Below are 15,703 nucleotides of genomic sequence, written 5' to 3' on the forward strand. Positions count from 1 at the left end.
AATTGCTCGCGACTTGACTGTTTGGCATTATAACGAACAAATTTTATTATTTTGAATAAAATTAAATCTATACCATAATAGATTAATAGATGTTGTAATTCAATTTCGAATATATTATTATATCTTACAAAAATTCATATCTACAATATCGGCATAAACCCGGATATATATATATCATGTGATTTAATCGCTTTCATTCATAGATTATGATTGGATAATTATCACATGGATGCCGATCATTTGTTTGTTTTTGCATGCACGCGAATGATATAAATTGGGAAAAATACAAACTGTTTCTCTTTTACTCTTTATTCTTTATTTTGCTTTTTACTTGAAGTATTATCTCAAATATTGCACTTATTTATTTATTTCATTTTTTTATAGAAGAAAATTTTAAACGATACCAAATAAAAGGTTGCCTAATAGATATAGAAAGAAATACATTTCACAAAAAGAAAATATTTAACGTTTATGAAGTAATATTTTTTTAAACTTAAATATAATTAATTGTATTATTCTTTATTACTAATTTTTTATCTTGTCTTTTTGAACTTTTCTAAAATAGATTTATTTATAATTTAATAAAATAGGTACAGTTACTTTTATTTTCGGTCTTTATTGCTATTAATTGTATCGCTACTAATTGTATCTTTTTTTTTATCATTACTAATTGTATCTTTCTTTCATCGCTACTAATTGTATCTTTCTTTCATCGCTACTAATTGTATCTTTCTTTTATCGCTACTAATTTTTTATCATTACTAATTTTCTTCTTTTTATCACTATTAATTTTTCTTCTTTTTATCACTACTAATTATATCTTTCTTTCATTGCTACTAATTTTTCTTCTTTTTTACCACTACTAATTGTATCTTTCTTCTATTGTTACTAATTATATCTTTTTTTTATCACTACTAATTTTTCTTCTATCGCTACTAATTGTATCTTCTTTTTATCACTAATAATTTTTCTTCTTTTTATTACTACTAAATGTATCTTTCTTCTATTGTTACTAATTATATCTTTTTTTTATCACTACTAATTTTTCTTCTATCGCTATTAATTGTATCTTCTTTTTATCACTAATAATTTTTCTTCCTTTTATTACTACTAATTGTATCTTTCTTTCATCGTTATTAATTGTATCTTTTTTTTTTATTACTGCTAATTTTTCTTCTTTTTATCACTACTAATTGTATCTCTTTTTATCACTTCTTCTTTTATAACTACTAATTCTTTCTTTTTTTTATTTTCTCTATATTTAATTATAATAATTTTATTACTATAATAGAAGTATTCTTTTATTAGATTTTAATTACACAAATTATTAATTGCATATCAATTTAAATAATAAATTATCTGTTATATTTATTTATACATTATATTATTAATAAAATAAAAACATTCTATGTAAATACGTGTACTAATGGTATATTTTTAATATGTAAACATACGGATTGCTGGGATATCATGCTGTTCGCAAATTAATCAAAGTAGGAAATGTACGGTTCACACTGGGATATCGTGCTGTTCGCAAATTAATCAAAGTAGGAAACGTACGGTTCATACTGGGATATCGTGCTGTTCGCAAATTAATCAAAGTGGGAAACGTACGGTGCACACCGGGATATCGTGCTGTTCACAAATTAATCAAAGTGGGAAACGTACGGTGCACACTGGGATATTGTGCTGTTCGCAAATTAATCAAAGTGGGAAACGTACGGTGCACACCGGGATATCATGCTGTTCGCAAATTAATCAACAGTGGGAAATGTACGGTTCACACCGGGATATCGTGCTGTTCGCAAATTAATCAACAGTGGGAAACGTACGGTTTACACTGGGATATCGTGCTGTTCGCAAATTAATCAACAGTGGGAAACGTACGGTTCACACTGGGATATCGTGCTGTTTGCAAATTAATCAACAGTGGGGAACGTACGGTTCACACTGCCATATCATTCTTTATGTCAGTATAATTTTCACGTTAAACATATGTGCATTAATACAATATGTATGATACGGTGTGCAGAATACCGAATATATACCGTATGTGTAATACGATAATAATACATTATTCATACTGTAAAGATACTGATCGCAAAATACGGTTATACCGTATGATAACAGTATGTATATTTTTTTATAGGGTAGAAAAGGGGGAAATTCAAAAATTTTAAGATTTTTGGTTATTAAGCTAATTTTGTTCCCATGACCATGATTGGCAAAGTAAACTGATAAAAAAAATTTTGACCAAAATTTGGATTTTCTCCTTTTCTACTGACCACCTCCCATATTATGAATCAGGTCATGGGTAGTATTAAGTAGATGGATGATGATGTTTTTAAACAATCTAAGAAGTCAATGTCATCAGAAGGAAAAAAGGTCAGAAGGATATTATGTTATCCAATAAAATAGTAACATTTTGTGCTTTGCAATGCATGCTATCATGCTATCATTGGCTTGTTATACGTTTCTTCACAAAATCTTAAATGGGAATTGATGTTTTTCCTTTTTTATTGCATAGTGGACATTAAGGCTTGTTAGTCAAGAATTCACTGAAAATGTGAGCTTTCGTGATGTTTTTACATCATTTCCTGATGTCCCGTCAATGTTATCCCATAGTGAAGTCATTAATACTACAGTACATTTTAGGTTAATATTAATAGGAGATAAACCACATCCTTGTTTAGTTAAGTTATCCTCTTTAATAAAAGTTAACGTGATTCATTTTTGATTGACTGAACACCATAGTTGATCTTTAGTCATTTGCGCTTGGAAGTTCATTACTAATATTGCTATAAGTAGAAATGCTGTAAAATAGTCACGTATCTCATCAGGAAATTTTATAGCGCGAAAAATTGCGTAAGTTTACGATTTTGTAAGTTTACGAAAGTTTATGGCATAATATTTCGAAAAATTTCAAAATATTACGTAAGTTTACAATTTCGTAAGATTTATGTGATATTACGGTTGAAATATTACGTAAATTTTCAATATCGTAAGATTTACGCAATATTACGGTCAAAATATTCTGCAAATTTACGAAACTGTAAACCTGCGTAATATTACGGTTAAAATATTTCGAAAATTTATGAAACTGTAAACCTGCGTAATATTACGGTTGAAATATTTCGAAAATTTATGAAACTGTAAACCTGCGTAATATTACGGTTGAAATATTTCGAAAATTTACGAAACTGTAAACCTGCGTAATATTACGGTTAAAATATTTCGAAAATTTACGAAACTGTAAACCTGCGTAATATTACAGTTGAAATATTTCGAAAATTTACGAAACTGTAAACCTGCGTAATATTACAGTTGAAATATTTCGAAAATTTACGAAACTGTAAACCTGCGTAATATTACAGTTAAAATATTTCAAAAATTTACGAAACTGTAAACCTGCGTAATATTACGGTTGAAATATTTCGAAAATTTACGAGATTGTAAACTGCATATGATACAAGGAGCATGTGATACTATTGAATAATCAAAAATAATATAAACACCTTTTCTTTTATATAAACACCTTTTTTTTTAAGTTTGGGAAAGCAAATTTATTTTTATTTACGAATTTTTTATTATTTACAATTTTTATGTTAAAAATTAAAGTAAATTCTAATTTTTATTATAACTTAATAAAAAAAATACACATTTGATACTTGTTCGCTACTATTTTATAAAATAGTACCCAGGCTGTATGGCGTGGACGTCAGTATCAGTCACAGCCCAAAAAACGTGAGTCTCCAGCCGATATTTGGTACGGACTGGGCCTAGCTACTCACTTAATAAATAATAAAAAAATAAAAATAATTATCTTCTTCTACGATACGTAGGTAAGTTTCTCCTTGCCCTACGATCGTCACGCGTGACTAAAATTGATCAAATTTATCAAATTTAAAACATGAACGTAAATATTAATTATAAATTTTATTATAGTATAATTACCCGGCCTCTCCCAAAATCTCGTTCTAAATTCGCAATAATATCTTGCGCTGGTACGCATCCACAGCCGCCGCCCAGGGTTACCATTACGATAAAGGACATAGTTCTAAATATCAAAATCAGTTTGAATATTCGGTAAATACATTTAATTTATATGAATGTAATGTTATTTATTTACTTACATGGTAATCCCTGACGAGGTTCCTCCACTTTTGGCTGCACTGTTGCCCGGAAACCCTCGTTCGAAATATTCTATTTATTCTGATTCAATTAAATGGATTGGTTAATTTGAATTTAAATTCTTTCTTAAAGAAATTATAGATATTAGTCATATGAACCTATTGGCAACAGAGTCCCAAAAATCTTGGCGGCTTCTACCATTAATATTGTGGTAGGCGCGGTTTCTGTCTCGGCGTATGTCAACAAGTTCGTCCATCATAGCCCAGTTCCAATGGACGTTATAGTGGGAACGACGACGTGTGTGGCGAGGCATTATTAGTAATTTGATTTTGGGATGAGTAAAAATTTGAAAGAAAGTCGTAAAATGTCACTTTAAATAAAATTTGAACAATACCTCTTTGGTTTGATTTTATTTCTCGTTTCAATTAAAATTTAATTTATTAGACTTTTCATCATTAAACATATTAATTAAATCTCATGCGGATATGGATTATCTAAATATAAATATCATGATTCTAAATATAAATATAAATCACTTAATTTATTTTAATTTTTTTTAAAAAAAAATCTTAGTTTGATTTCAATTAAAAATAATTAAAAATCATGTACATGTTTTGGTTATTTAAATATAAATATCAATATATTATATTTAAAAATAAACCAATTTATTATTAGCACATTCTATTGAATTTTAAAAAAATCAATTTTTTTTTTAAAAAAAAATCACATATTTAAAAATAAAACAATTATATTCTGATTAAATATTTTGCGTACATTTCTTAAAAAAATCATAAAAAAAAATCTTGTACGTCGTACATGCAATTACTAAATATCATCCCCTTGTGATAAATAAAAAATTACGCAACACAAATTCAACACAAACTCAACACAAATTTAACAAATTTAACGAAATTTGGCTAAAATTAATAATTTTTTACCAGAATTATCAACACAAATTGAACACAAATTGAACACAAATTTCAGTCACGATTTATTTATGTCACACCCGCTATACGATGTACATGATTTCTGGCCAATCAAAATTAGGCTGATCCTTGCATGTGATTTAATCATTTAATCATTTAATCATGCACGCGTTTTTGTCTTATTTATTTTTGTTTCTTATTTCTTTATTCTTTTGTTCAATATTTTTAATTTTTTTGTCTCTTCTTTCTATTATTTCTTTAATTATATACAATATATTTACATATATTTCATAATTTATTGCTTTGCAGGTATAGAAATATTTGTTTATTAATACTAATTATTTTCATTTTTTTTTACCTCTTTGTTATTTTGTATCGTAATACTAACAATAATATCCATGTTTCCTTTATTCCTTTTTACTTGTACTTTAATACTAACGATACTAACAATACTAACAACATGTTTATTTTTTCCTTTCTCTTTATTTCTTTATTCTTTTGTTCAATTACTTTGCAGGTATAGAAATATTTATTTATTAATACTAATTATTTTAATATTAACGCGTTTTTTTTTACCTCTTTGTTACTTTATGTCGTAATACTAACAATACTATCTACGTTTCCTTTATTTCTTTTTACTTGTACTTTAATACTAACGATAATATCCATGTTTCTTTTACTCCTTTTACTGTTTCTTTAACTCTTTTTACCTTAATACTAACAATAATAACAATATTTCTTTTATCTTTATATCTAATACTAACGTTACTATAGCTGTTTCTTTTCTTTTTACGTCTAATAATATTGTTACTCTACTCTTTCTTTTTTTACTTTTATGTATTCTGTATATATTAATAAATACTTGTAATTTTTTATGATTATATCTAATAAAACATACATTATATAAACTTATAGTACAGAAAATGAAGTATTATTTATCGAAATATTTTGAAATATTACAAAATATTAAGTTGTGTAAAATCACAGAATATTACGAATCGTCAAATTATGGAACATTACGCATCATAAAATTTCGAAATATTTTAAAAAGTTGCGAAGTATTACGCAGTAAAATTACGGAATATTACGAATCGTAAAATTACGAAGCCTTGCATACAGTAATATTTCGAAATATTTTAAAAAGTTACAAAATATTACGCTTACGCAAACTTGCGGCGGGTCTGAAAACTTACGAAATATTATGTAAAATTACGAAATATTGCGAACTGCAAAATTACGGAATATTACAAATCGTAAAATTACGAAGCTTTGCATATCGTAATATTTCGAAATATTTTAAAAAGTTACAAAATATTACGCTTACGCAAACTTGCGGCGGGTCTGGAAGCTTACGAAATATTATGATGTGTAAACTTGCGCAACTTTTTGCACTATATAATTTCCTGATGCTGTCATTAGGACAGCATAGCTATCGCTAGGGCCTTAAGTTTTGTCAATAATGGGTTAAATGTTATATTTCCTGAGGGAAATTGTACATTAATAATAAAGATTGGCATAAAAGAAATGTAAAAATAGATCGTGACACATGATAATATTTCATTGTCATGCGGCACTAATTATTAAAATATATACCCTATAAAAAATTTTTCAGAAAAATGGCACGTGTATCAGTATATGAGTTTCTTCGTAATAAAAACTAGAAAAATGGAGTTTTTCCCAGAATTTCTTTTATAGAGATATAAAAAATATCTGTTATATATTAAATGTTATAAGTGATATTATTTTCTATTAACATGTTTCCATAAATTTCCACATTTCTTTTTCAATAGTTCCATACTAAATAAATAAAATATTAATACTAATAATAATGAACAATAATAATAAATGAAAGTTGAATTTGTAATTTTGATCTAGAAATTTAAAGATCGCATAAAAAACTACAATTATCATTCATCACTAAATTACAATCAACCTCTTATCTACAATATAGGTCATTCTCAATTATCTCTTTCAATTTGATCATATAGTGACATCAGGAGAATAAAATAAGTGTAGATTTACAAAATTATACATACGTGAAAAACCACGCAAATCTACACCACTCGCGATGATATACGAGTGTGAAAAAGTTAGAGAAATTTTCAATAGTATATAATAACGTATTTTTAAAAATGACGTAATTTTTCAATAATAAAAAATGACGTAATTATTTCAATAGTATAAAATTGTGTAATAATTTTAATAAAAAAAATAATATGTATATATTTGACAATTAAAAATAGCGTAATTATTCAACAATAAAAAAATAGTGTAATTATTTTAATGGTATAAAATCATGTAATTTATTTTAATAATAAAACCGTGTAAATTCATTTTAATAATAATAATCTTGTATTTATTTTTAACAATGTATTAGCATATTTCTAATAGTAAATAATAATGTATCTAATTTAATAATATTATTTTGTTGTATTGTAAAAATTCGTATATAATCAATCTATAATAAAAACACATAATTAATTATTCGTTTAAAATAGAGCTAAAATAAATAATGCTCACCATTTAATAATAACGTGTTAATAAATAAGTTGTTCTAATAAAATAAAAATGAATAATATGATAATAAACGACAATAAAAGCAAAAAAAAAAGAAATAATTTTTACCACTATTAGTCAAAGAGATTTCCGTCATCAGTTTCTTCTTCGGAATCATGATCTTCAATACTTTCATTATCTTTCATCTTTGATTCTTCCTTTTGAATATGCATAATATTGCTTTCTTCTGGAATCTTGTTATCGTTTAAAAGTGACTATTAAAAATCACAAGTTAACACTTATTTTATCATAAACACAATTACAAATTGATAATACTTACCAAGAAAACTACATATCTTTTTTTAACTGACTCTTCACTACATTTAATTTCGTCAGTATGTGGGTTTAAAACCACACAGCATACTGCAAGAGTAAAAGAAATTAACGAAGGTGCTAAACAACTTTTTTTTGATTCTTTTGGCATGGCCTTCGTGATTATTTTATTGATGTTAACTAAACTGCTATCATCTGAATCCCATATGTTTGAATATGCTTCAATTACACAAGGTGAATTCTTCCACTCTCCTATTTTTGAACCTGCGTTTGATTTAATTTCTGGGATCTTCAAAACCTTAAATAATGCAGATTTTATTTCTTTTGACAATGAGCCTCGACGGTGTCGCATTTTTTCAAGACACTAATATAATAAATTAAAAATAAAAAAATTGTGTTATCAAAAAAAAATAATATCACACTTACCATTGGCATAAATTGAGAATAAAATCAAGAATCCCAATTGTGTTTTCCTATGTCATTAATGTATCCATTTGATCTTTTTTCAACATATTCTTCAAGGCGTTCCTTAAACAACTCCTGTGTGGGATATAATGATGTTTTTTGGATTTCTTTTGTAATCGCAACAATCCCTTTCTATTAAAGTAATATTATGAAAAAAAAAGTATTTAGTAACTTAATAATATCAATTAAATCTTCAAAATATGATACTTACTTCAAAAAAAGCAGGTGTTAAAGCATCTTCACGACGCATTTTTCTGAGCATCTGATTCATTTCATTAAGCTTTTTTTCTTGTTTTATTTGGTTTCTCCAAATAACCTTATTCTGACTGTTCAACTTTTCCAAAAACTCCGTGGGAACCATATAATAATCAGTATTATTATCCTCTAATTTATGTAAAGTGTAAATACAGTATATAGTAGTGAGAATATACAATCAGATACGTACTACTAGCTCTTTTAGTTTTTCGTGTAGTATCAATAATATCCAAGTCATGCCCATGTTTCTTTGAAGTATCTGGCGAGTTATCCATATTTTCATCATCTTGACTTTCATCTCCTTGAGTTTCAGTTTCTTTATCCCAACTTTCATCTTCATGGATCTCAATTTCTTTCTCCCGACTTTTACCTTTTTTATTTTGTTAGCAATATTATAATGTAAAATACTTTCTAATTACTAATTTTATTATATTATTATCATATTCATTAATAGAGTTTTAGTTATACCTTCATTATTTTTTCTTGCTTTAGTTAAGGCACGTGTTTGAATTGGTACCTTTCTTGATGATGGTCTACTACTACTTTTAGATTTTATGGTTTCTGACATCATATAAAATGATTAAAGCAAATTAAAGAGTATCAAAGGTAATTGTATTAAATGAAAATAAAGAAAGAAAGAAATATTATATATAATATTTCAAGAATAGTTTATATAAATTTTATTAGACTATTTATACTTTTTTAGACTTCATTACAGCGGATTTATGAAATTTGGCAAAAATTTGCTGCGTCTTTGGAATTGAAATTGACTTACAGAAACATGTGATACTAATTAAGCTTTTTCCTAAAAAAGTAAATAATGACGTGCCTTAATACTGGAAAAATTAGTTAGATAATGTAGACAATGGGAAAATTGGTTAGACACAAGATTTGGGTACAAAATATTTTTTAAGGCCCATTTTTGACTGTTTACTAATAAATTTGAGACTTAAATACAAATTTGGTGACTAAAATAATGTCAAATATTTATTTAATATGATGAATAAATTTGGGGTATTTCATAAATCCGCCATTGATGTTGTACTTTACAATACTACTATTACATAATTAATTAATAAGTATTACAAATATTATATAAAACTATAATTAAAATAGTAAAGTATAAAAATTATGAGATAATTAAATTGAAATACATATGATATTCTAATCAAAATCAATAAATTAATATCAATCAAAAAAAAAAAGATATTTTGAATAATTTCAAAGTTAATAAATTAAGAATATAATCTAAAGAAATACTTTATACATAATGAGTCTATTATGTCCATATAAAGGATGCAATCGAACCTTTTCAAAACATCAATCATTATTACAACACATTAGAAAAAGCCACTCTGTTATTGTAGGATATGAAATAAATGATGAGGTAAGTGATGAAATAAATATAAATGAAGGTGATGTAGATCTCTTTCAGGATGAAAAACTGTTTGAAAACTTGAATTTAAAGGTAAATTTCAGAATTAAATCAATTTGTTAATTGAATGTAGATGACTGAATATAACATCTGCCATTTATAATTAAAAAGAAATTAGAAGGTACAACAGTAGAAACACAAAAATTTTTTGATTTACCTGAAGAAATGGATGATTTAATAGATGATGATGATGCTGAAGAAGAAATAAATAATTCTAATGGGAAAATGGATGATTCTAATGAAGAAATGGATGATTCCAATGAAGAAATGTATGATGATTCTAATGAAGAAATGGATGATTCTAATAAAGAAATAGATGATTCTAATGAAGAAATGAATGATTCAGATGATTTTAGTGATGAAATGGAAGGTCTAAATGATTTAAATGATGATGATTCAGATACTGAAATTGATTCAGTTGATTCTGAAGACTTTCATGGAGCTAAGTTTGAAGATGCAGTAAATGAAACACTTGATGATTCTGTTCTACAATGGCCTAATGAAACCTATCGAGAATTTGCAAAGATTTGTGTTGATTATGATTTATCAAATCAAGCTGTAGATTCATTTATTAATTTTTTCAACAAAAATGCAAATTTAAACAAATCACCTTTACCAAATAATTCCAGAGAAATGCATAAATTCATGAATTCAATAGTATCACCAAATCTTGATTTTAAAAAAAAACATATAATTGACTTTGAAGGTATCTCATATAATCTTCATTATCGCCCAATAATAAAGACAATTAAAGCACTTCTTCAAAAGCCAGATATAACTAATAACTTTATACTTAAGTTTGAAGAAAAGCGACAAGCCAATACAGTAGGTATTATATTTTTTATTTATGATTAAATATATTATCTAAATTTAATTTTAATATATATCATATTATAGAATAGTCGAATTTTCTCTGAACAGTATAATTGTAATTGGTGGCAACAGACAGAATCTCAGTTGAAAATTGGAAGTCGAGTTTTATCAATTATACTATATTCTGATGCAACTCTTTGTGATAGTCTAGGTAAAACTCAACAGCATCCAGTTTTTCTTACTTTAGGTAATATTCCTTCATGGCAAAGAAATAAAAAGAATGCCAAAGTGCTATTAGGTTATATGCCAATTCTCCAAAGTAAAAATCAAGCAACAAGAAATTCTGATAACTTTCAGAAACTTATATGTAAAGTTATAAAGCGATGTTGGAGTATTTTACTTCGTCCTATTATGAAACTGGATGAACTGGAATTAAACATCAAGAATGTACAGATTACATTTACTCCAAGAATTTCTGTATTTCTTGCAGATATGCTGGAAGCAAATGCAATTACATGTACTTACAAATCAGCTAATTGTAAGATGCCATGTCCAAGTTGTATTGTGCATATTGAAGATCTAAATAATATGAAGATTTCAAAAGGAAATATCACTTTACGAACACCTAATTCAATGGCTTCTGTAATTCAAAATAAAAAGGCTAAAGAGTATTCAATTCATGATCAAAAAAACATATTCTGGAATTTTCCATAAGAAAATAAATTGACATTTAACCTTACAAAAAAGAAATAATTTAACTAATAATTTTCTTTTTTGTTTACAGAAACTTAAATGTTTATGAGGCAGTCTTACCTGATCGTATGCACCACTTGGATTTGGGTCTCTTTAAGTATATGTTAGAATATACACAAGATCTTCTAATTGAACAATGTGGAAATTATGCAATTGAAGAATTTAACAATCGATTAGCAGCAATTCCAAAGTTTACTGGATTAAAAATCTTTAATAATGGAATAACTTCTGTTCAAACAGCTGATGAATATCGAATGATAATAAAGGTAATAATTTCAATAGTTGATGGCTTATTTGATGATAATGATTCAAGAATTATAGAACGAAGAAGTAAAAATAAAAATCCATATATATCTTCAACTCGACTTACTTCTGTATACTTCTTTTTTGTTCATATGTATATAATGAGTCGTAATGAAGAATTTTCAGAGGAAGATCTGATTAAATTTGAGGTAAAAATGCAACCAGATTTTGTTTCATTTGATTTAAATAATAAAACATATACTGTATAAACTTTGTAGGATTTAATTACAATATGGAGTTGTGAATTTGTGGAAATCTTTTCCCGGTTTAGTCCTAGTGAACTAAAGCTGCCAAAATTGCATTCTTGGAGGTATCATGTAGTACCAGCTATCTGTCAATTTGATTCAATAAATAGTTTTACAACTGAAACCTTTGAAACATTGCATAAATATTATGTTAAAATTCCATATCGCAAGAGCAACAAGAAAGAGGTTATGAACCAAATTTTGAATAAAGTAAGATATACTGTACAACTTTTAATATAAGCCAAACAGAATTTAATATTTTTGTTATTTAGGTTAGGCAAAAAGCTTTAATTGAATCTACAACCAAGTCTGTAAAACAGAAAGTTGGCCAATTATCAAGTAAACTTTATGATATACGCTTTTCAGCATTTGAGAATCATTTAGAAATTTTCCAGCAATTAGAAATACTGAATCCTTTGCAACTTGAAGGAATGGAGAATCTACTTGATTCACTTAACAAGCTTAAAGATGATATACTTTTAGATAAAGTTGACAGCTTTATACGATTATATAAAAGTGCAACAATAAAATCTGCAGATATAATCCATGCAGATCCATCATATAATAAAGTTCCATGGTTTAGTGATGTTGCTATTGTAATGGATACAACAAATGCCACTAATTATACTACAGACCAAGGCATGTGCTTTGGAAAGGTCAGTAAAGTTGCCATTACTGATTTAGATGTTATTTTTAAATGTTAACTGGTTATGTTTTATATTAGGTATTATTGTTAGGAGAAATATTTTCTAAAAGCTCACATAATACTGCAAAATTTATCTTTGCAATGGTTAAATGGTATGATTATTGTGAACAAGATGATAATGAAGATTCAGAAATCTATGGATGTCCTAGGCTAACATTATTAAAAGAATATGATGTGGTGCCATTAGAATCCATAGAACAAGCTGTTCATATTATACCAAGATTTCATAAAACAAATCAATTTTTGATGAATAGAAATATTTTTTAAATTAAATGAATTCATGAACTATTGCTAAGTGTTATAAGCAAAATATTTTTACATTTTTGTTTAATATATGTGTTAATGTAAACATCACACTACAGTTGATTAATTTTACTTATTAGTACTCTAAAATTATCCAATTTCATTTTTGGTTAAGATAGATACTATTTGATAGTTAAAGATATATATTATATTCAAGTTAATTTTTGATATAACAGCCCCAGATATATTTCTACATGCTATAATAAACAAACTATTATTACACGCAAAATTGAATAATAAGTGAATGCAATAAAATTATTCAAAACTACCTATTTGTGTAGAATTTATGAAACTTTTTAAGATAAAAAATTGATGAAGTATTTCTTAAATCATTTTTATGTGTAGATTACTTAAAATCGTATTTTTAAGAAATTATTTCAAGTTGTAAAATTTTGAAATTACCTATTCATGTAGAATTTATGAAACTTTTTAAGACAAAAAATCAATGAAGTATTTCTTAAATCATTTTTATGTGTAGATTACTTAAAATAGTATATTTAAGAAATTATTTCAAGATGTAAAACTTCGAAACTACCTATTCATGAATAATTTATGGCACTTTTTAAGATATGCCTTATTAAATAACTATGTTTTAAGTGTAATTTATGCAAAACCGTAAATTTATATATTTTTATGGAGTGAAAATTTCCAGGGATTATACATATTTGACAACTTTACGCTAATATTCGCCTCATATAATCTCCTGATGGATATTATTATGCTCAAGTATCACAGAGAATATTTTTTTTATAGCTTTGACATTAAGCAACATGTTTTTTTTTGTTTTTTTTATGATAATGAAAAAGTTAAAAGGCAATTAAAAATTTCTTGCGTTAAAAGTGAAATAATATAAACTTAAATGATAATCAAGAATTTTCTATTAATAGAAGATCATTGAGATCATTTAAAGAAAAAAATGGTTTAACTTGCTCTCTTTGAATCTTACTGATACTTTTTTGGTTGATCAGATCACTTACCAATTTATCATTTGAGTTGCTTGAGAGCACCCCTGTAAAAAAAGTCGATCCATTTTTTATATTCCATCTTTTTTTCCATAAAAGGCTCATATTTCCTCATATTTCCGGAATTTATAACCTTATATCACGGAATTTATCGAATTATTTACATTTAACATGAATGGATCCGTAAAAGGCAGATTTTTTACAAAAATACAGGGCACAAATAAAATACTTTATCAATCTAAATTAAAAATAGGATAGAAGCATTAAATAATAAGTCGTTAAATACTAGTATTGATTATGCAACTTCAATAAATGAATTTCATTATGATATTTTAGGTGTTTAGCTGCTTTTATAATTTATAAGAAATAAATCATACATGATTATAATATTACTTCAAATTTTTAAAGTATGGATTGGATATAAACTTAAATCTGCTAAACAAATTGCAAATAAAAATAAAAATATAAATAAATGCTATTTTAATAATTATAAATATTTGAATATACCGTCTAGCACTGCATATAGTATCTCCCCTTTTCCGTACCCCCACTTCATAAGACCCGGGTATTTTATTAGATATAAAAAAATTTTCCTATCTTAAGACCCGGGTATAATTCAATTTTTATTAAGGAAGTTTTACATAAGACCCGGGTATTTTAATAGATTTAAATATTAATTATTGTAACATAATAAAATAATCAAATTTAAATTGCAAAATTTAGAAAATATATTTATTTACATTATTGAATTATCATATTTTTATTTTTTATTAACGGGAGCATGAATTATCATGTTTTTTGTCTTACCAATCTACTTTTAACACGTTTTCTCTCTAAATTTAAACATGATCGTCAATTTAATTCGAACTATGTTGCGATCTTCATTTTCTTTGTAATAATCATTTTCGCTCTCACTTTCATTGCCTTCATCTTCTGATCCACTTTCATCACCTTCAACTTCTAATCCACTTTCATCATCACTTTTACTTTCCGATTCACTTCCACTTTCTGATTCGCTTTCACTACTATTTTCATTTTCTTCAATACCTTTTCCTCTGTTATTTATCTCTTACACTTTATTAAAATCAAAAATTAGGCTATCTTCTGACCCATCCAAAGAATTTGAAACACCGCAACACTTGAATGAACGCCTAATCATGTTGGTATCCATAGAATCCCAGCTTTCTTTAATCCAATTTGCCACTAATGAATAGGAAGGCCTTTTGATTTTGCCGGATGGGGTGTAATCCTCGATGGCATCATTCATCCAATTATTATAAAGATGTCGCACCTATTATTATTTACAAAATTAATTTAATTTATTAAAATAATAATAAAAAATGAATTATCATACCTTAGATTTAAAGGACTTGTTCAACGAAACATCAAGTGGTTGTAAACGGGATGTTAAATCACCTGGAATAATGGCTATATCAGTATGTTTTTCGTGAAATCAATTTTTTACAGCAGACGTTTTATGAGCAGTAAAAGAATCCAGTATTAAAAGAGATCTTGGATTTGCTCCGCGTCTTGCGCGTTGTGTCCAAACATTTTCAATCCACCAAATCATCTCACTT

At 26.4% G+C, this 15,703-nt stretch overlaps 2 protein-coding genes across 2 annotated transcripts; both read right to left on the reverse strand.

Moving 5' to 3' along the window:
* Nucleotides 1-7,687: 7,687 nt before the first annotated feature.
* On the reverse strand, nucleotides 7,688-8,315 carry OCT59_027034 (uncharacterized protein; the record flags this gene model as incomplete). The annotated part of the gene is made up of 3 exons (XM_025329699.2): nucleotides 7,688-7,828; nucleotides 7,894-8,250; nucleotides 8,313-8,315. The coding sequence occupies 3 exons, from the start codon at nucleotides 8,313-8,315 to the stop codon at nucleotides 7,688-7,690; spliced, it is 501 nt and encodes a 166-aa protein (XP_025164860.2).
* Nucleotides 8,316-8,336: 21 nt separating this feature from the next.
* On the reverse strand, nucleotides 8,337-9,174 carry OCT59_027035 (uncharacterized protein; the record flags this gene model as incomplete). The annotated part of the gene is made up of 4 exons (XM_066136667.1): nucleotides 8,337-8,483; nucleotides 8,563-8,735; nucleotides 8,797-8,976; nucleotides 9,075-9,174. 4 exons carry the CDS (start codon nucleotides 9,172-9,174, stop codon nucleotides 8,337-8,339), a joined length of 600 nt encoding a protein of 199 aa, XP_065993134.1.
* Nucleotides 9,175-15,703: the final 6,529 nt, after the last annotated feature.

This window comes from Rhizophagus irregularis, chromosome 7 (genome assembly GCF_026210795.1).
Source record: "Rhizophagus irregularis chromosome 7, complete sequence".
Classification (NCBI taxonomy): Eukaryota; Fungi; Glomeromycota; class Glomeromycetes; order Glomerales; family Glomeraceae; genus Rhizophagus; species Rhizophagus irregularis.